We start from the raw sequence: 20,681 nt of genomic DNA on the forward strand, positions 1-20,681 counted from the left end.
CCTTATTGGTGATTGCCCTTTGATGTTCCAATATACGGAGCTTCACATTGTTGATTGTGCTACCGATATATTGTAATCCGCAGGGGCAGACCAGACAGTACACAACATAGGGGGTCGTACAAGTTATGAATTTATTGATCAATCTGGGTTTGCTAAGACCTGGAACATTGTAGTTCAATGTCCGCCTGCTGTTCTCACAGGCATGGCATTTCCCGCAAGGAAAGAACCCCCTCATGTCTTTTAGGGTCCCCGTAGATTTAGGGCGTGGTGACATGAGGTGACTTTGTACAAGATTGTCCCTTATTGACTTGCATTTCCTGAACGTCAACAGAGGTTTTTCTGGGACATCGGCCCCTATTATTGGGTCCGTACGGAGTATATGTCAATTCTTAGTGAGAATCTGTCTTAATTTATATGCTTCATCAGAGTAGGTGGTGATCAGTCGAAATTTAGTATTAGACTCTAGGGTATCATTGGTTGTTGACGCTTGTGCTAGTTAGTGTTTCCTAGGAATTTTCAGCACTCTCTCGAAGGTATCATCCAGTAAAGATCGATCATATCCTCTTACTAGGAATCTAGCTATACATTCCTTGGCAGCTAAGATGAAATCAGCTTCCAAAGAACAATTGCGTCTTAACCTCAGTAGTTCCCCGTACGGGATACTACGAATTATATATATTACAGGAACTTTGTCTTCTTCAATGCTTGCCGCAAAAAGAACGAAACGGACCCAGTCAGGTTAATTTGCTCTATTTATTTAAACAAGTGCATCTCTCCGTCCGCCATGACGCGTTTCGGGCCCTGAAGCCCTTGATCACATTATATATATATAATTTTTTTATTTAAAAGATTCACGATCCTGAGGAATTATTCAACTTTAAAAAAAAAGAAAAGAGAAAGCCCGTCTGCATTTTATAATTAAAAATATTTGAGGAGGAGGCATGTGCCCACCCCACCCCAAGCCACATGTTGGTCCTGGATAACTCATCCCCGGGGGCCCAACTCATTAAAAAGGGGAGAGGGCATGCACCCCTGCTTTCTGACCCTTAGGAGGCCCCAGGCACCCCATTCCCTGGGCTGTAAATAATCAAAATAGAGAGGCCATGCACCCCTCTCCTATAATTAATGTGTGAGCCTTGGGCACGAGGGGCCTGGGGCCCCCTTGGGCTGGGGAGGTTTTTTTTAGCCCTCTTACCCTAATACTAACCTATTTGGCTCTTGCGGATGGGGTCCCCGGGGCCAATAGTGGCTAGGGGAGGGGGTGGGGGGGTCACGTGCCTCCTTACTTCATTAAAAAAACAAAAAAAACAGCCACAGTGGCTTTAGCACCCAGGGCCAATAGTGGCTTTGCGAGGGTGCCACGCGCCCTCTCCCCTTATCAAACAAGAAGGCCCAGGGTTTGGTGTTCCCGGGTCCCTAGTGGCTCAGGGAGGTGGAGCAGCGTGCACCCCCCTTTTTCAAAATCAAAAGGCCCTGGGGCCAATAGTGGCTTTGGGAGGGGGCTGCATGACCCTCCGAACCCCAGCGAGGGGTCACAACAGGGGGTTGGCGGTCTATGGGGGGCCTGCACCCAACCCCATACAACGCATGTGTGCAGCGGTGGGTTTGGCTTTACGTATAATAATAAAATATTACTACATGCTTAAAAACCTTAGAAATTCACTGGGGAAAAAAAGAGTTTACGGTGATGGTATTGTTAGGTAAAAATGCCACTCCCAATGTAATGTTTTAAATTTTAAAAAAAGACGGAAATTTTGCAGCTGTACTTATCTCTAGTAAGTATAACTTTCACCCTAAGGTAACTACAACTCGCCCCATCGCCATGTACTGCTAATTTCCACTCATATTACATCACTCTTATTATTTACTTTGAGGCACAAGTTATAGTTTCCACAGATAACTATAACTAGTGAATTTCTGTGTTTTTTTGTTTAAAACATTACGTTGGCACTGAAAATTCCACCTAGCTAGAACGTCAATGTAACCTTTTTTTCAGGCAATATATACATATGTAGATAGATATAAATATATCACATATGTACATCTAAAGTAGTAAACCCTTACTTTTCCAAATGTCAAAACCAGGATTCTTCTGTAACGGCTCCCTCTGGCAGATATCTAGACTCTTGTAGAATCGGGCACCCCCAAAGTGTGCCACGGCATCCTCACCAGGCTATTGGAGGAGTGGTGGCTGCTGGCATTAGGAGTTGGTTGCAGTTGTACAGAACACTTTTTCTCTTCATGCCTGTATGACGTGCCTAATGGGAAGCTCCGAATAGTCTAACATCACTAGGACTCGCTGTGTCATACAGGCTGCGAATGTGTTTATTTGCAGTAAATATTGGCTGTTGTTCTTTTCAAATGGTACAATGACTGTGCTCCAGAATGCTGGCCCTACTGAGGTGTTAAAGACACACCTAAGAGGGGCTACCTACTGACATGGCCCCACTAGCAGCATCTCTCCACTTAAATTTGCTTCTGATGTTAGGGTGCTTACAAACATCAAGCTCTGCAGCATTGCCTCTGGCTTCTGAAATACCTAACTGCATTTTGTCTGGAAGCACCTATACTTTTGAGGTCAGTGGGTTTTAAATGCTCTGATAATAACGTGAAGATACACTATTACTAAGAAACTGTATTTGAGGTGACATTTAAATCAGAACTGGGAGGGTACCTATACTTAACGAAAACTATGACAAATACTACAAGAACATTACCTGCGAGACATATACCTTGTTGAAGGACGCGAACTCCTTAAGAATCCTTTCCTTCCTACCTTTCATGGGCTGTGCTAGCCTTTCCATGGTATTAAATCGTATAACAGGTTCGTGCCCGAGACCGCAGACCAGAGCCAGCCGAGCCAAGGCTGTAGCCGTAGCTGTAGCGGCGTTGGCTAAACGCCGGGAAAGAATTCTGAAAAGAATGTTGGGAGATCGCCACCAACCCCCGACGAGCTGAACGGTAGAGCGGTAGTGCCTCGGGTCCGGCCCCCGCTCCCGTCAGGCTCCCGCTCCTGCTCCCGTTCCACACTGCTCTGGTTCCCAGCGGCCGCCATAGTTGGCGCCAGCCTGCCTTGGACCCGAGAAACGTCGAGGGGTAGAGCAGCAGAGCAGCCGAGCTCCGGTCCCCCTGCAGGTAGGCTCCTGCTACCGCCCCCCCCCCCCCCCCCTCGCACGTCGGACCTAGCTCCTCGCAGCACTTTGCAGCTTCGCTGCCTCGGAGTAGGCAACGTTTTGTACTGAATATTGATCATTGAGACAGCTTCCGGCCGTCTGTGAGTGCCTCTACCACTTGGTGAAGGGACTCAGGACTAGGAGTGCCTTCAACGGAAGCCGGAAGCCGCAGAGGAGCAGAGGAGGAAAGGTGGAGCACGACCGGGTGAGCAGGGAGTCAGCGAGTACACCTCTCCCGCCACCGCCGCTGCAGGCAAGCAAGGGGAAGGCTTGCGTGGCGGAAGGCAGCCGGGGGACGAGCCGCTGGCTGCGAGGGAGAAGCGCGGTGCAGGGCAGGGCACCAGTGGAGGCTGCTGCGATCGGCGTTGAGGGCTGTGCCGCCGCCGCGAGACTCACCAGGACCACCGCAGTCGGGTCCTCTAGCCACCCCTTCCACCACAATCACTGGAACGCCGACGCCGTCGCCGCAGGGAGAGTGATCGCGGCTGGAGGTGAGGCGTGGTGGGGGACGTGCTGTGGGACAACCGCGGGTCGAAGACAACCTGCAAGTGGAGTTGGGAGTGGAGTTGGAAGCACAGAGGGGGTCGTGAAGAGGGATTGAAGAGGGATTGGGCCGGGCATATTGCTCAGGATAGTGCCTGCTCTCCCACCCCCGACCACCCCCACCCTCCTCCCCACACCACCAAATAATCAAAAAAATTAACTAATAAACAAATAAATAAATAATAAAATAATCAAAGCAGAACAACAGAACTACAGAATAAGCAGAGCCTCACACCACAATGCGGTCTGGTAGGCTTTAAACAAGCATTAGAAATGCAATAGGTCTCGCAGCATTAGAGTTAGTGCTTTTAGAATTGTTAATGGTTTTTTTTGTAAATCTTTAGCATGAGGTTGAGGGTGAGTGAGGGTGAGTGAGGGTGAGTGAGGGTGAGGGTGAGGGGTTGAGGGTGAGTGAGGGTGAGGCTGAGGGTGAGGGTGAGTGAGGGTGGGTGAGGGGTTGAGGGTGAGGGGTTGAGGGTGAGGGGTTGAGGGTGGGTGAGGGGTTGAGGGTGAGTGAGGGTGAGGGGTTGTTCCTGTTGGGCCAGCCCTGCTGCTGGCTGGGGGAGGGCTGGTGAGACTGGTGGAGGGAGTTGATGGAGAAGGGGTCGAGGTGTGAGTAGGGGTCTGCCGACTGGGAATACGACAGGGGCTGGTAGGGGGGCGGGAAGTACGGAGGCTGAAAGTCAGACGAGCCAGAATGAGAGAGAGGAGGGGCCGGGCTGTACAGGTGCTGGCTCATGGCCGAAAGGTGAGGTAACCTCGGGTTCCCGTTGCTGCTGCCATCATGTCGGTCCAGAGGAGAGAGGAAAAACACAAGATGTAGGTAATTGAGAAAGAAAAAGGACTCAAAATCCGCGCGCATGCTTCGTATATTCAGTTTTGCGCTTTTCACTTCAATTATCGAGTTTTAAAAAAAAGAAATTATATAGCTATATTTAACAGATTAATCGTAAGTCAAAATCGCTGGGAAAAAATATGCATCAATAAAATCAATTATCCATCTAAAAATGCACTATGGAATGGACTCCTTGCGTTTTTTTAGCGCCGGATACTTCCTATCCAATACCTGCGCACTATTGGAAGTTCGTAGAATAAAGACAGAAACACGATTTGCCCAGGATCACACAATTTTTATGGCGCTGGAAAACATTGTAAAACTCTGGACTCAGGATTGCGTAAACTACAATGTAGCCTTGATCACATGTATGACAGCTCGTTCCATGTGCATTAATGCTCAAAGAGTGCTTCTCCAACACAAATGACATCCCCAGCTCACGGTAATCACCACAGGCACGCCACATCAGTCAAACAGAGCACGTACCCGAGATTTTAAAGGCATTTGAGCACCAGTTTCCGGGTGAAAAGAATCAATTAATGACAGCGAGATATGTATGAGGAAAAACACATTTGGCAAGCAATGCAATTCAGCGGTGTGCTTTGTATATTAGAAGAAGTACGGGGAAAGCTGCAAAGTGTGTTTTTTTTGTTTTGTTTTTTAGGGGTGAGGGGTCCCACTGCGGAAAAATACATAGATGTTTTTGCAAACGATTGCTGAATTTTAAAACATAGACGGGTTGCCTAAAGCAAAACGTGAGTCACCAGTGGCACAGCCTGTCATCCGAGGGCAAGGCGCTTCCAGTGCGAAGAAAAACAGATTAACATATTTTCTCACAGAAAGAAACTGTGCCGTGATTTTACCGCTCCATGCTTGCTGGAATTACACAAATACTTAATTAAAGATAGTCACACACATACTGCCGTTACGACGCTTGAAAACGACCGTTTCTAAATTCGTTTTACGCAAGCACCAACCAGCTGACTAACAGCTCCGCGACGAAGAAATCGCAGTTTTGTGCACCCACTGGCGTCCCCGCGTTACACTGTTCATGTGGTTCAAAAGCAGCTGACATAAGCAAAGTTCTGCGTTTAGATTCCACCCTGACAAGCACATTTATCAAGTTAATGCAAATTGTTATAGTGCGTGCCAGTTTTTAAGTGCGGCTGCGAGTGAAGTGGGCTTTATGTTAATAAATAAAAGTATTTGCGGCCGTGCACATTCTAGGTATTGCGTGGCTGTGAATATTATAGGTATTGCAAGGCTCTTAATAAAGCGGGCGCCATGTTAATAAATAAAAGTTTTCAGCAGCCATGCATATTATAGGTATTGCAGGGCTGTGAATAAAGCGGGCATCATGTTAATAAAATAAAAGTATTCGGCGACCGTGCACACTGTAGGTATTGCGTGGCTGAGAACATTATAGGTATTCACTCAGCATGGTGCCCTTGTTCACATTGCCCTGAAACTGCGCTTTAGATCTTGTTTAATTTTACATACACAGGCTGATCAAAATTATTTGAATAAACAACTTACCTCTGGTTAACTGTGCAGTTGTGCATTTATTTCATGTAACACAGTTTTAACCAGTCTTTTTTAAAAGCAAATAAACCATTGAAACAGGGCTGTCTACGGGATAACATGATTAGTCTACATCATACAGTGTGTTTGAAATATGCGTTACAGCAGTTTATCTAAGTACTGCCTTGTGAAAAACTAACTACAGAACCACTGAGAGCTTTATATTGTCCAGCATTTAAATCCGGCCGTCATCCATAATGCTTGGTAGCAGGCTCTGCACTCTGATTACAGAACGCCGGTGTCATTAAGTGAGCAAATTAAAGACGTGAATAATTCACTGGTGCGGCTGATTGTTGTGCTGTTTGCACGCAAGATATAAAAGAAGAGAGGGAAGTTGGGCGCGCCAGAGCTGGATGGGGCTAGGAACTTGTTCACTTCACAGGCGAGCATGTACGTCGGGCACAAACTGTGCAACTTCTATTGCCCGGCGGGTGTCTGTATGTTCCAGGCTTACCGGTACTTTTATTGCGTGGTGGAGCGGTGAGGCGCCCGCGAGCGGAGGGAGGAAGTTGGGCAGAGCAGCAAATGCTGCAGAGGGAAGTGTGTATTAAAGAAGCGTTGCAACCTTAAGGGAAAGATTGCATGTGTGCCAAGCGTGGGGGAAGAGAGGGGATTCAATGCGAAGGGCAGGGGAGCTTGAAGGAGCACGCCGCGGCGTATAAAACAAAAGAAAGGAGGCGCCTGCTTCATGCCGGGTGAAACTGCCACGCATTAATGCACACTGCCCGGGCGAAACTGCCACGCATTAATGCACACTGCCTGGGTGATACTGCCACGCATTAATGCACACTGTGAGAGCCATCTCCCTCCCTGGCTTCATTCCCATATGAAGAGAAGCACAGGGGAAGAGCAAATTAAGTTGTGCGAGCCGGCCTAAAAGACAAGACGGAGGGAAGAGAGGGGAGGGGGGAGGAGAAATGCGACACGGCGGGAAGGGGCAGGCAGGATGACTCAGGGGAGGGGGCGGAGCGGGGCAGAGCGGCATGTGGGTGTGAAGAAGCCGGGCCTTTGAAGTGAAGCTAAGCTTCACTTCAAAGGTGTCGGAGGAATGCGGGCGGCTGTGCACGCGCTTTTAAGCTCAATGCACATGCGCATTGAGCTTAAAAGTCACGGGCACTGCAAGGAATCGCCACGATTCCTTGCAAGTTAGATAAAGAGTCGATGAGCCCCTATAGTCTCGCTTGCTCGATGCGCATGCGCATCGACAGGCGAGACCTAAAAAGAAGCAGCAAAAACGCGTTAGAAGACGAACAAAGACCTCATAGAATCACCCGGGGAGCAGGAGACGTTGCAGGTGCTATCTCCACCCTCTTCACAGCACCATGGTTACGAATCTGGCCCTTCTGGCCATACTACTAAGATGGAAACATCTATTTCCCCAGCGACTTCCATCAAACATCCCAATACGCTGGAAGAAATTACCAATGACGCAAGAAAGAGGACTCTCAGAGACTTTTTTAAGAAACCAGGACTCAAAGTCAAAACTTTAACTAACCACAAAGAATCATCGCCTTTACCAGCCCAGTCCTTTCAAAAACCTCTTGACGCTACTCCTGTTCAGATTGAAGTACAGGCACAGATCCACGAACAGTCTTATATTCCGGGTACCATCATATCCCTAGACAGTGACTATACAAGAGACGAACCCTGGACGTCAGAACAAAAGGGGCCAACACCAGCTACTCAGCCCGTTGGCATATTCCCCACTATACAACAAGCCCATCAACCAAACAAGAATCAATGCTTATCGCCAATATCAATTTCAAGTGAAGATGCCCCAAGCAACACCGTATCACCCCTGCAGCAGGAAGCCAATCTACACGTAGATAACCCATTATCTTTAAGAAACAAAATACAATTCACTCCACAAGCAGCACAGTGGACCAGGACAATTCCAGGCACTATCAAACCGTTAACACCAACGACACCACCGGTTCTGGTCCTTCAAGAATCACCAATAGGCAAGAAAGGAGAGCCTAACGATCGCTCCCTGTTAGACCTATCCTTTTTTAAAACAGAAGCAAACAATACAGAAATTGAGACTGAAGGTTGCGATCCCACAGCGGTTGACTGCATTACTGTCTGGCCCCAGCTTCTGCAAACCCTACAATCTACAGTATCCGCATTAAACTACCACTCAGATAAACTCGATTTACAAGTCGACCTTTTAAACACATTAGCTGTTTACACAGCAGGGATCGACAACAAACTGGAAGGCCGAATACCCTAATCACAAAAGCACAATCTAAAGTTAACCTGACCCAAGCAATATGCTGCTGCTCTCCAATTATAGACAGCTTGTCTACGCTTCCCCAGTTTCTCACCATGGTACTGACAGAAATAAGGAAATTACCATCAGGTGCACATGAGACATCACATCGGATATGTTCGCCCAAAAATAGCGTAAGCAGCCAAAAAATTTCGGATCAAAGCACAAGCAAGGAAAAAACAAGTAACGGCATCAAAGACCTACCAGCAAAATCCGATACTCAATCAACTCAAGTTTCAGCTACAGTAACATCTCCAGATAAGCAATTGGCTCCTAAAGAGTTCAGTATCTTTCATACCATCAAACCAAATAATAAAAACAATATTACGTCAATAACAGAAACAACGCCTACGTCTGAGACAAAGCTAGACAATGACACCGGAGACATGGTCCCGTGACTGAGACTAACGACTAAACCCCCTCAAAATCATCATCTAAGCAAAGGGAAAGGAAGAGACTAAGGAAAACACATAATAGACACAGTATAGAGGTCCCCCGTTATGTCGAAAAAGACATTACATGTCGCAGCTCAACCAATTCAGTGAGCCTAGACAGCACTCTTTTACCATCACAAAATTCCCCTTTGCAGGCGAATACTGAGGCAACCAGTAAGACGCTACTATCACCCATCCTCAGCAAAACCCATAAGGACTTATCGGCAGCTAGGGGCGAGGTCCCAGTAAAGTCTCTACACCCCCCGATGTCCGACAACCCTGAAAGAACCATCAAACCAGAAACACTGCCCTATACGGCTATTATCAAGCAAGAAGACATGACAGCTACCACAAACACGGCTAATACATCAAGGGAGAACAAAAACAGGGCACTGATAGTCCAGCACGAGGATGAGCACAGGCTAATACGTAAAGAGAACTTTCAAATAACACTATTCAAGAATCGGGACACAATACAAATAGGTAAATACCCCCCAAGAATCGAGGACCCACAACCCCAACAAGTGGGCCAGAAGCAACAGTTACCCCACACCCGAAGAAGAGTTGATTCACCACTGGTAATAGTCAAACAGGATTATAAGACCCCAGGTCAGGTCTCTACAACCACAACCCCAAACATGAAATTGTTATTTATTCCTGAATACTACACCAAAGGACCTCATGACATCTTGAATAGAGGGAACATTTTGAAACTTTTTAAAAATATTCCCGAACTTCACCATATTGAATCCAATGACATACTCTTAATTGAATTCACACCTACTGAAGGTAACCAATTCTCTGAATCAACGTTAATCACTTTTTCATCTACAGCAATCATGGAGCAAGTCTTATCAATGTCTGACCTATTCAATTCATGGGGAATTAAAATAGTCCAACAGCCCGAACCACGGTATCCGTCAGTCCTTGCAAAACCACCGACCGTATCAGATCGACCAGGCCCTTCAACTATCTCAATACTACGATCTGCAAAAAGACGATCCCCAGGAAAGACAATACGCATTGGAACCGAGGACGTTAAAACGCCGGTGCCTGACTGGGGATGGCTGCCAGGGGCTCTGAACAGGGGTAACCAAAATTGAACCAGTACCCAGTCCGGTCTCTCAGTATGTTCATGGAACATCAGTGGTCTTACCCCGAAACTCCAATCCATCGACGTGATAAAGTTCCTAAAAAACCATGAGATCATACTACTGCAGGAAACATGGTCCATGGTTAGCCTCCCAATAGAAGGATAACTGGAATACAGAGTCCCAGCCCAGAAGTTGCACAAATCCGGTCGACCCAGTGGTGGTCTCTCCATCTACATCTCAGTTAAGCTAAACGTCAACATCGTAAAAACGACACTTAAGGAAGACTGGATCCTCGGCATAAGGATAGATAACACCGAACACACCGATACACTGTTCTTGATCAACGTTTACATTTCACCAAGCACCAAGGATAAAAAACCGAAGTTTAATCATCTAATCCAGACCTTGTGTAATCTGGAAAGCAATCACTACAGCCCGGCCTGTCTAGTATCCGGCGACTATAATACAAATCTTTTTCAAGAACTCCCAGAAGACCATGTAGCTCCGTGGCCCGACATCCTTGAACAAACAAAACCCCCTGGCACTAAACATAGCAAAATTGGTGAATATATGGTTCTTCAATTCAGTGCCATAGGCTACACAGTCTTGAATGCTGGCTTCCCTAAGGACAATCCACCGAACTGGACAAGGTAAAACGGGCGCATCCACTCCTTCCTAGACTACACAGTTTGCAACAAGGGAATCCTCCCCCTGATCGAGAATTATACCATTGCCGCTCGAGGTGACAGTGACCATCGCCCCCAAGTGATCACATTGTCATTTAATCCAGCATATCATGCTACAATCAGCCAAACTTCAAGAGGAGACCACTCTGAAAACCTCAAAAGGCTGAAATGGTCAGATCCAATAATACCGGCAATAATGACAAAATGTAGAGACCTGCAAAACCAAAGGAGCACTAACGAATTATCACCAGTTATAGCTTGGGTTCACTTTTCCGAGGAACTGCTTAAAAAGTTTCCCCGCACCTCGGGAAACACCATAAAATGCAATCTAGCAATAACAACAGATGAAATCAGGGAACTAAAATCAAAACGTAATAGCACGTTAAGACAAGTTTGTAGACAAGTACAAAGCTGCCCAGAAAGCAGTTCGACAGGCAATATTTCATGAAAAAAATAAACGCTCTGAACAGTTCTGGGAAAAATTGTTGCATGCGAACAAAAGTCATAATCCAAAAGCTTTCTGGTCAATCCTCAACTCCAAAATACACAAGCAAGGAGGACTAAGCAGCGCCAACATCTCTGAAGCCGAATGGGTACTTTATTTAACAGCACACTTTGAAGAGCACGAGAAAAAAGCCGGCTCACCCGTCAAATTACCGGCAATGGCTCAACAACCCAATCGCTACCGAGCGCTGGACATCACGGAAGCAGTTCAATTAAACAAATTAGTTGAATGTAACCCAAGAACTCCACAGGCATTCAACACTAAATCCTCGTTTCAGATTTTCAAACCATCGGACAACGCATTTACAAATCCGAGAATTACGAGGGACAAAACAGCCCGAGCCATAACAGAGGGTCGCGCTGACGGAGCCCCAAGACACGGAATTCTGGGCCCATCAACTGGCACCCCTTTTTTCCCAATGCTGGTCTAATTCCGAACTATCCGAATCATGGCGCGGCGCCATTATACATCCAATTTTCAAGGGAGGTAAGAGATCAGATCCAAAAAACTACAGGATGATCACCCTATTGGATGTAGAATCGAAATACTACGCCAAACTGCTCCTTCACGACCTGGCATCCTGGGCAACAAAAAAAACACCGAATACCTTTTAACCAGGCAGGATTCGTGCAAAAATCAGGCACAATAACCAACTTACTCGCAATATCGATCCTGATGGACAAAACGGCTGCCTCCGAAATGTTCATGCATGCCTGTTTCGTGGACTTCAAGGCCGCCTTCGATCGTGTGCCTCGAAGCCTATTATGGCTCAATCTACGGAAATGGGGGATTCCTCCAACACTGCTACGAGCCATAATTGCGCTCCACACCAATACCTGGATCCGCATAAAACTTGGAGACGGATCACACACATCAAGGAAAGTATTAACATCACGTGGAGTGAAACAAGGCTGAGTGTTAGCGCCTCTTCTTTTCAACCTCTTCATTTCTGATCTGTCAGAGTCACTCAATGAAGTTAACTCTCATCCACCAAAACTCGCTGGGGTAAGAGTTAGTAATCTATTGTATGCAGACGATCTGGTTCTGCTGAGCCACACCAGGTCTTACAAAGACTCCTTGATCAATTGTCCCTTTACACCAGCAGAGACAAATTAGAACGGAATCTAACGAAGACAAGGGCAATCACTTTTGGGTCAAGGAAATAAAGAGGCGGCGGCGGTTGGTTATACAATGGTAAGAAGGTAGAAAAAGCAACCACTTACAAGTACCTGGGGGTCCACATGGACAGAAGGGGCTCCTTCTCTAAACATAGAGATGAGGTAGAAGCCAAAGCTCTGTCTATCCAGGTTGCATTCAAGACACTCGCCCGACAACTCTCTTGGCCATCCCTGACCCCGCTCATAACTGTCATGAAGGCAAAAATCACTGGCTTTCTCACCTACGGCCAGGAGATCATGCAAGGGAAGGACAACAGTCTCGTGAATAAAATAACAACAAGAACTTTCAAACAAGCGTTGAACTTGCCGAAATCCTCATCCCCATCTCAAATACGCCTTGAGTTCGGCCTTCAAGACCACCACGCGCTAGGGGCAGGAGCATTCATTAGGCTGTGCAATAAGCTGCGTAGTTCAAGAAAAGGAAGCCTGGAGGCCCTCCTGTGGCAGGAAATTTCCGTTGGTCAGCTAGGTGGAACATACCGGCGCTATTTACATGATTCATTAAAACTTCTGGACTCGGAGGAAATTTGGAATCTGATTCCATCACAGCAGGCACTCAAAATCTATATCAAGAGGAATGTTCGCCTATAGTCCTTTCACTCGGACAGAGCTCAACTTGCTAAACGTAAGCACGCCTGGACAATCTTTCCATGGTTTAAGACAGGGGTCACGGCCCCATACCTGTCATGTACCTACTCCGTGTTATGGAAAAAAAGATTCATGGCCCTCAGAATGGGCAAATGGCCATTCTTGTACCACCTGCCGCGTTGGAAACGTGCAAACACCGAGGTAGCGTGCAGGGGGTGCGGTAGTGACAAGTAATCAATCGAGCATGTGGCATGTCACTGTCCAGTACTCCTCGACGACCGGAAGTCCATGTTAAAAAGCGAATGGAACAAACGGGGCATACGTACATGCAGACAAGCCATACTCGCATCAATGAACCCGGACAACACAATGCTTAACATTCGGTTTACCAAGTTTATGACAAGAGCAGCAATAAGATTTTCAACCGGGAATGCCAACAAGTAAACAATGGTCAACATTAAATGGGATGATCTACCCCTTTGTACCGTGAAATAGCAGCCGATCGAGGCTGCATTCTTTATATAGACAATTTACGGACACTACGTGTCTCGGGACCATTAAGTCATCATACGTAGTGTTCTTACTGTTTTAACAGATTTGTGTTTTTAGCAGTACCTACTATGTATCTTCATAACCCTGGCTTTCGCCTTGTGTTAATTTTTTAGTAGACCCTAACTCATACAGGACAATAAACGGCTCCCAAGTGTCCTTTTTTAACATGACTAATAAGTTGCTCAATCATGTGAATTAATTTTATATCGTTTTTTTTTCTTTCTTTATAACCTCAAATGAATGCTACTTTTAATACTCTGTGATGCTACAAATGGATGATTGTAATGATTTTAATTAATCAAACAATAAAGTTTTACTTGGTTCGTGTGCTTCCTACTTCCAAGCCTACCTTGCCATCGATCTGGGGATTTGGTTATAGTAAACTACTCAGCCTACGCCCCGGGCTTTTGGTTAATGGCGTCACGAGAGCCCCTCAATAGCATTTTAGGTGGTATTTGTTGCAGTCTGTCATGTATTTGCTATATAATTGCACTGACCATAAATATATTCAGAATTGAAGTAATGTGAGAGACTTTGTCCTGGTATGTGCAGTAGTAAATGTGTTGGGAAATACATAAACAAATAAAGTTTACTTACGTGAAATTCCAATATTTTTCAGCTGTCCAAACCTGCAGTCGCTTACGCTGTCCGGCTGCGGCCACGTGACGGACGAGTACGTCACACTGATTCTGCAAAGCTGCTCGAAGCTTCGAACCCTCAAGCTGGAGAACTGCGCGCGGGTGACGGACGCGCTGCTGCGGGCCGTGACTGCTTCCGGAAGGGCCGTCACCACGCTGCACCTGGACTTCTGTCGGAACATCAGCCAAGCGGGGCTGAAGGAAGTGCGCCAGAAATGTCCTACTGTCGTTCTGAAGGCCGAGAGAAGTGCAGATATGATTCCCGACGTCAAACCTAGAGAAAAGCTGGCACTGCAAAGGACTTTCAGAAAATTATTACAGTACTAAAGGACTATGGGAAAATATTGTGGCCCAAACTCCCCAGACATTGATTTACATATGTTTTTGCAACTGAACATTCAAAAAACATTTTACAGATACCTAAATATTGTACTGGACCATTTATGAATTATAGTCCTTATACCATAAAGCAAATCCACAGTATCACATTTCACCAGATCCTCGGAATGGCAAGTTATTATTTTAACACTAGATGAAACGGGAGAAGAGATTCGGGGTCATATGTATCAAAATCCTCATTTGCGATTCTCAAATAGCGATTTTTTGCGAATTGCTATTTGAGAATCACAAAATGCTATGTATGTAGGATTGCAATAAATTTTGCGAATCCTACATAGTCCTTATTTGCGAATCTCAAATTGCGATTTGCAATTAAGGAATACCTCCCCATTCATTCCTATGGGCCTAGAGGCCCATAGGAATGGCCTAGAGGCCCATTGGAATGAATGGGAAGACATTCTCAATTTGCGATTAGAAATTAGAGAATCGCAAATTGAGAATGCAATTTCAAAGGTGTCAAAAGGACACCCTGTTGCACCCCTGAAATAAGCATGGGTGCACATGTGGCGCACAGGCATGTATGTGCTTCACATTGCACTTTGAAAAATGCAGAAATCGCAAATTACCACCAACTTAAAGTTGGTGGTAATTTGTGATTCCTTAACGCCAAATTGTAGTTTTTTGGTGCTTCTAACATTGCATTTAAGGAATCGCAAAATTTGTGATTCCTTAAATGCAATTGCAAAATAAGGAATCGCAAATTTTGCGTTTTCTTTTTTTCGCATGCAGATTTGCCTCACACATACCACTAAGCAAAATTGCGATCGCAAACGCCGAAATTCTTCTCGGCATTTGCGATCGCAATTTTGCTTGATACATATGGCCCTTAAACCTTTAATACATGTTTGCCGTATATCACATTTATGGTCTGATGAATTGAGCTGGGAGCCTTCAAAAAGTTCTTCATTTGAGTGAAACACGTGCCACCTTTTTGAAGATAAATAATTTATTGATTTTTACAACAAAGTATGATTACAAGATCATTCATATAAAATAAAATAAAAAATCAACAATGAACCAGAATGCATCCTTTGTCAGATAAATGTATGTTACCCCTCGTTTGCCCATTATCTGCCTGTTTTTTCACTCATTGACCCTATGTCTGCAGGTTTAATTTTTCTCCGCCCTGAATTAGTAAAAATCATTAATAGGTATATTTTCATAGCTTACACTTTTTAAATGGCAGCTTTATGTGCAATAACAACAACTACAATTGTAATATTTAACTATATTGATATCCAACAACAATTTTAGATTGACAGACAGTAAGGACCCATATTTCTCTGGAGCTGGCAAGTTTTGGACGCAGCAGTTAAAAAAATAAGATTGCACTCTGCTTTTCTTTTTGGAAAAGGTTTGGGTTCCATTAAATACACCACCGGAAAGGAAAAAGTAATATATTAAGTGAAAATAAACCATAAGAACATTCTCACGTTACAGTTTGAATGAGAGCTTCACTGCACATACCGCAAGATGGTGATAACATTGAGTGGTACCCAAAAATAAACAGACCAAGGGTCCCCTAAACTGCCCTCAAGTACGCACTGTAGGTGGCGGAAGGTAGACAACTAAATATAAGGCCCAGCGCTATCAAATGACCCAGTAAGCATTGGAAATGCACCAACACAGGCGTGCACAGATTATTTGTTTGGTTCGTCTGTGAGACCTGCCGTTTTCTATGTCTGTCCTCTATATTGTACTCCTAGAGCTTGTGGTGTTGCATGGCACCAGCATGACAAGCTTAGGAAATAAAAAAGCAGCGCCTCTATATTAGGTATAAAAAAAAAGCACACAGGACACAGGTTGCAAAGGGACAAGGCACAAATAGTCTGTGTAAATTTTGATGTGGATACATTTGTATGGGTGAGCAGAGTATATTCATTGAGTCTGCCAAAATATGTTGTCAATGTGCTTGAGGGCTCTTGATTTTACTATTTGCGGTTCCGGTTTAACAAGAGGAGGCTGTGCTAAAGGTCAAGATCATGAAAAGGAAGAAGTAGTGTGAACAATCTAATTTAAGAGGGTTGGAGATTTCCATGTGGTATTTCTTCATTTTTTGGGACAGGAATGTTCAAGAAGGCTCCCAGATGGAAGCTGAATCGAGGGGCAGCGGTGGCTACGGAGAGGTCTGTGTATTGGGCCATTGACAGCATTTTCGTCAGTGTTGAAATAGCAGTAGCTTTTTTATTGGTAATTGTCCAGACAACTTTAATTTATGCTTCTGATTTCATTCTGAGAGGGGTGGGTGTGTGTGATAATGAGGAAATTGTGGAAGTGGCATAGGATGAGCTAGTGGTGTCGTAGTGAATAAAGATGGTGAGCCAGTTATCAGTGCTAACGTCCCCATTACGTAAGAAGCTTTTTGGGGCCACCAGAGTACCAAACAATATAGTCAATCATGGAGGCCAGTATCCTAGGATTGGATCAGGACCTTCCCATGTTCATGCAGGATTATATGTGCAACCTATATTTCTGGTTATGGTAACTGTTAGAAATGGAGGTCTCTAGTGGGCAGAGGTTTGACCATGTAGATATAGGCACCCTTGATTCCTTAGATACTTTAGATAACCCTTGCTCATCCCCTTGGGAGCTTGGCATGAGCAGAAAGGCTTATCCCAAAGGCAATGTGTAAAGTATTTGCACCCAGACACGCAGTAACACAGTGAAAATACTACAAATGGACACCACGCCAGTTTAAAAAAATAAAGTATCTTTATCTAAACCATACAAAACCAAAACGACAAAAATCCTATATACACAATTCAAAATATGATTTTTCAAAAGTTTCAAGCAACTCTGTCTATAGAAATCTACGGATGCGTGATTTTACACAATGTGTCTTTAGGTGCGTCAAAACAGCTGCAGAGAAGGGAAGCATCGAAAAACACGGCACTGCGTCAGTTATTGAGTCCTTATGATTGCGATGCAACAGTTCTGCTGCACGCACGAGAAGTGATGCATCAAATCCGGACTGTTGGGGGTAGTGATGCATCGATTCCATGACGGTTCTAGTTTTACAGGTGCTGCGTCGGAAAACTTGCTGCACAAGTGCGCTGCATGAAAATCCAGGACATGCTGGAGGTCAATGTGGTAGTTGCAAACAGGCGCTGCGTCAGTTTCTTCAGCCACAGTCCCACGATGCATCGATTCTTTCAGCCGCACAGCAGGGCCTGCGTCGGAGTCGGTGCAGTGATCTTTGACTTCGGTGGTCAGTGCACTGGACTCGACATGCAGCGGATTGTTCAGCTGCTGGCTGGCGCTGTGTTGATTCTTTGGCCTCACGGTGGTGGTCCGTGGAAATTCTTCCCGCATGGCGGTGCGACATGAAAAAAACAGGCGCTGGAAGAGCAATGCATCAATCTTCTTAGTTTCTTCCAGCTTTTTCAGCTCACAGCAACAGGAACAACTGCCAGAGGCCCAGAACTGCCACATGACCACGTGGCAGGTCAGAACTCCCAGCAGAGGGGTCAAGGAAGCTGGTGGTGAAGTCTTTGTGTTCCTGAGACCTCAGAACAGGAGGATAGCACACACAAGCCCTAGGAGATTCTGCACAAGCAGGTTCACAGCAAGGTTCCAATCTTTGTCCTCTCCTTGACAGAAGCAGAAACTGCAGGCTAACCCAGCAAAGCAACACGCTGCAAAGGGGCAGTCTCCTCCTCACAACTCTTCAGCTCTTCTTCCTTGGCAGAGGTTCCTCTTGATTCCAGAAGTAATCTAAAGTTCTGAAGCTTTAGGTCTGCTACTTATACCTCATTTTCTCTTTGTAGTCTTTGTTGTAAGAGTCTCTGAGCTCAGGAAAAAAAAGTTCAGTCCTCCCTGGTCCAATTCACTACACAAGTTGGAGACAGATTTGTGCAGAGCAGACACGGCCTATTCAGGTGCTAGTGAAAGCTCCTCCCACGGCTCTAAATGCAGAAAGGTCTATTGAGCCTGGCTATTTGTCACACAGAAAAGGCAGGACACACCTCAACCCCCCTTTGTGATTGTCCAGAGTGAGTGCACATCCCCAGTTCCTGTCACTCCAAAACCAGACGGCGAATACTCAAACAGGCAGAGGCACACAGGACGGTTAAACAAGAAAATGCCCACTTTCTAAAAGTGGCATTTTCAAACACATAATTTAAAAAACACCTTTACTAAAAGGTGTGTTATTAAATTCTGAGTTCAGAAAGCCTAAACTCAATTTCTCTATCTTGTTCCAACAGCAATTACACATGTAAGATTTTACAAGGCAGCTCACATGTTAACCTATGGCACAGACAGCCTTTCAATAGTGAAAACGAAATGCACAGTATTTCACTATAAGGACATGCAAAGCACACCAGCACATGTCTTACCTTTCACATACACCCCTATGGTCCCATACACTGCACCCTGCCCATAGGGGTACTTTGGGCCATCCTGAGAGGTGCCTTACATCTAAGAAAAGGAAAGGTTAGGGCCTGGAAAGTGGATACACCTGCCAAGTCGACATGGCAGTTGAAAACTGCGCATGCAGACACTGCAGTGATAGGTCTGAGATACATTTACAGGGCTACGCATGGGTGGCACAACCAGTGCTGCAGGCCCACTAGTGAAATTTGATTTACAGGCCTTGGCACACTCAGTGTACTTTACTAGGGACTAGCCAGTAAATCAAATATGTCACTCATGGATAACCAATCAAAAGTACAATTTACACAGAAAGCATATGCACTTTAGCAATAATCAGCAGTGGTAAAGTGCCGAGAGTCCTAAAGCCAACAAATACAGGTCAGAAAACTAGGAGGCAAAAGGCAAAATGTTTGGGGATAAACCTGCAAAAATGGCCAGGTCTAACAGTGACCTAAGACAGTACGATTTTTCCAGTAAAATATGTTTCTAATCCAAGTAGTTAAAAAGAGAAAGCACAGTGTATGGGGCCAAGAGGATATGTCTATGGTATAAGAAATTGTGGTCAGTTTCAATGGAACCTAGTGTGAAACTATGGTAAGGTATACAGGTTGGCCATCATAGCTTGGTATTTGTTGTATTTGTGAGAAGTTTAGGATATGCAGTGGTAGTATAGGATCTCTGAGGTCTTGTAATGTGCATCCTGGTGTTTGATCTGATATGAAACTCACTTTATTTTAGGTTTCCTGACATTAAAAAGTTTTTGCAAAAAATGCATAGGCTACTGAACTTCAGAAGCACAGTATGGCACACTATCAATACATTGCCAAGCAGTAGGTATATCTCCCAGTACAAGGAGAAAATGCAGTAGTAAGGTCTCAAATTAGGTGTAAATGGCATGAGTCACATGACTTCACACATGCTTGAAACCACATCATAGTGTAAAATCACCATTGGTGAAACATCACTATGTTGCATCAACTGTAATTTAAAAAACGTTTAGGAGCACAATTCACATTAGTCTGCATAATCACATTTATGAGCAAAAAGGACATTTTAGGTGCAACATCACTCTAGGTGTACAGACAAAGTACTATGATACAACATTTAGTAAAAAACATGTATAGGTGGTAAAAGATGTTTATATACAACCACCTCGCTTTGGTGCAACGTCAACAGGACACAAAAAACATTTAGGTGCAAATTCACTTGCAAATTCAGGTGCAAATTCACATTTAGATGCACAATCACTCGGTGCACCGTCAACAGGAGTGTGAAAACACATTTAGAAGCAAACAGACATGTAAATGTAAAATCATCCTTGGATCAACATGGGAATGAAAACATACAGGCAACAAATCATATTTAGATGCATAATGACTTTAAGATGAAAAATCACATTTAGGTGCAAACACACCCTCAGTGCAACACAAGCCAGACTGTGGAAACAGTTTTAGGTGCAAAATCACGTTTAGGTGCAAAATTACCCCTTGTGCAACAGGTGTGTTGCAAAACTGTTTGTAGTACAATCATATTTAGAAGCAAAGTGACATGTATATGCAAACCCTTTGTGAACATATCAAAAGAACAATTCTATTTAAACAAAAAAGTCACATTCAGATGCAGAATTACCCTTGGTGCAACACCAGCAGGAGTGTGAAAATGATTGCATGTGCAAAAACACTTGTAGATGCACAAACACAGTTTGCTGCAAAAATAATCCTCAAGAAGTCAGAATGAGTGTGGCATGACATTTACATGCACAATCACTCAATACAGAAAGAAATGCAGTTGTATGATGTCACATTAGAGGCAAAAGGTGTGAATTATTATAA

General features: G+C 44.8%; 1 protein-coding gene across 1 annotated transcript in view; it reads left to right on the top strand.

Moving 5' to 3' along the window:
- FBXL22 (F-box and leucine rich repeat protein 22) overlaps positions 1-15,490 on the top strand; it is a 53,240-nt gene extending 37,750 nt beyond the window's left edge. The window contains exon 2 of the mRNA XM_078685191.1: positions 14,058-15,490. Coding sequence (XP_078541317.1) covers positions 14,058-14,403 — 346 coding nt within the window. The 3' untranslated portion in view covers positions 14,404-15,490. The remainder of the gene's footprint in view (positions 1-14,057) is intronic.
- The last annotated feature ends 5,191 nt before the right edge of the window (positions 15,491-20,681 follow it).

The sequence above is a fragment of the Lissotriton helveticus genome, chromosome 3_2, assembly GCF_964261635.1.
Source record: "Lissotriton helveticus chromosome 3_2, aLisHel1.1, whole genome shotgun sequence".
NCBI lineage: Eukaryota > Metazoa > Chordata > Amphibia > Caudata > Salamandridae > Lissotriton > Lissotriton helveticus.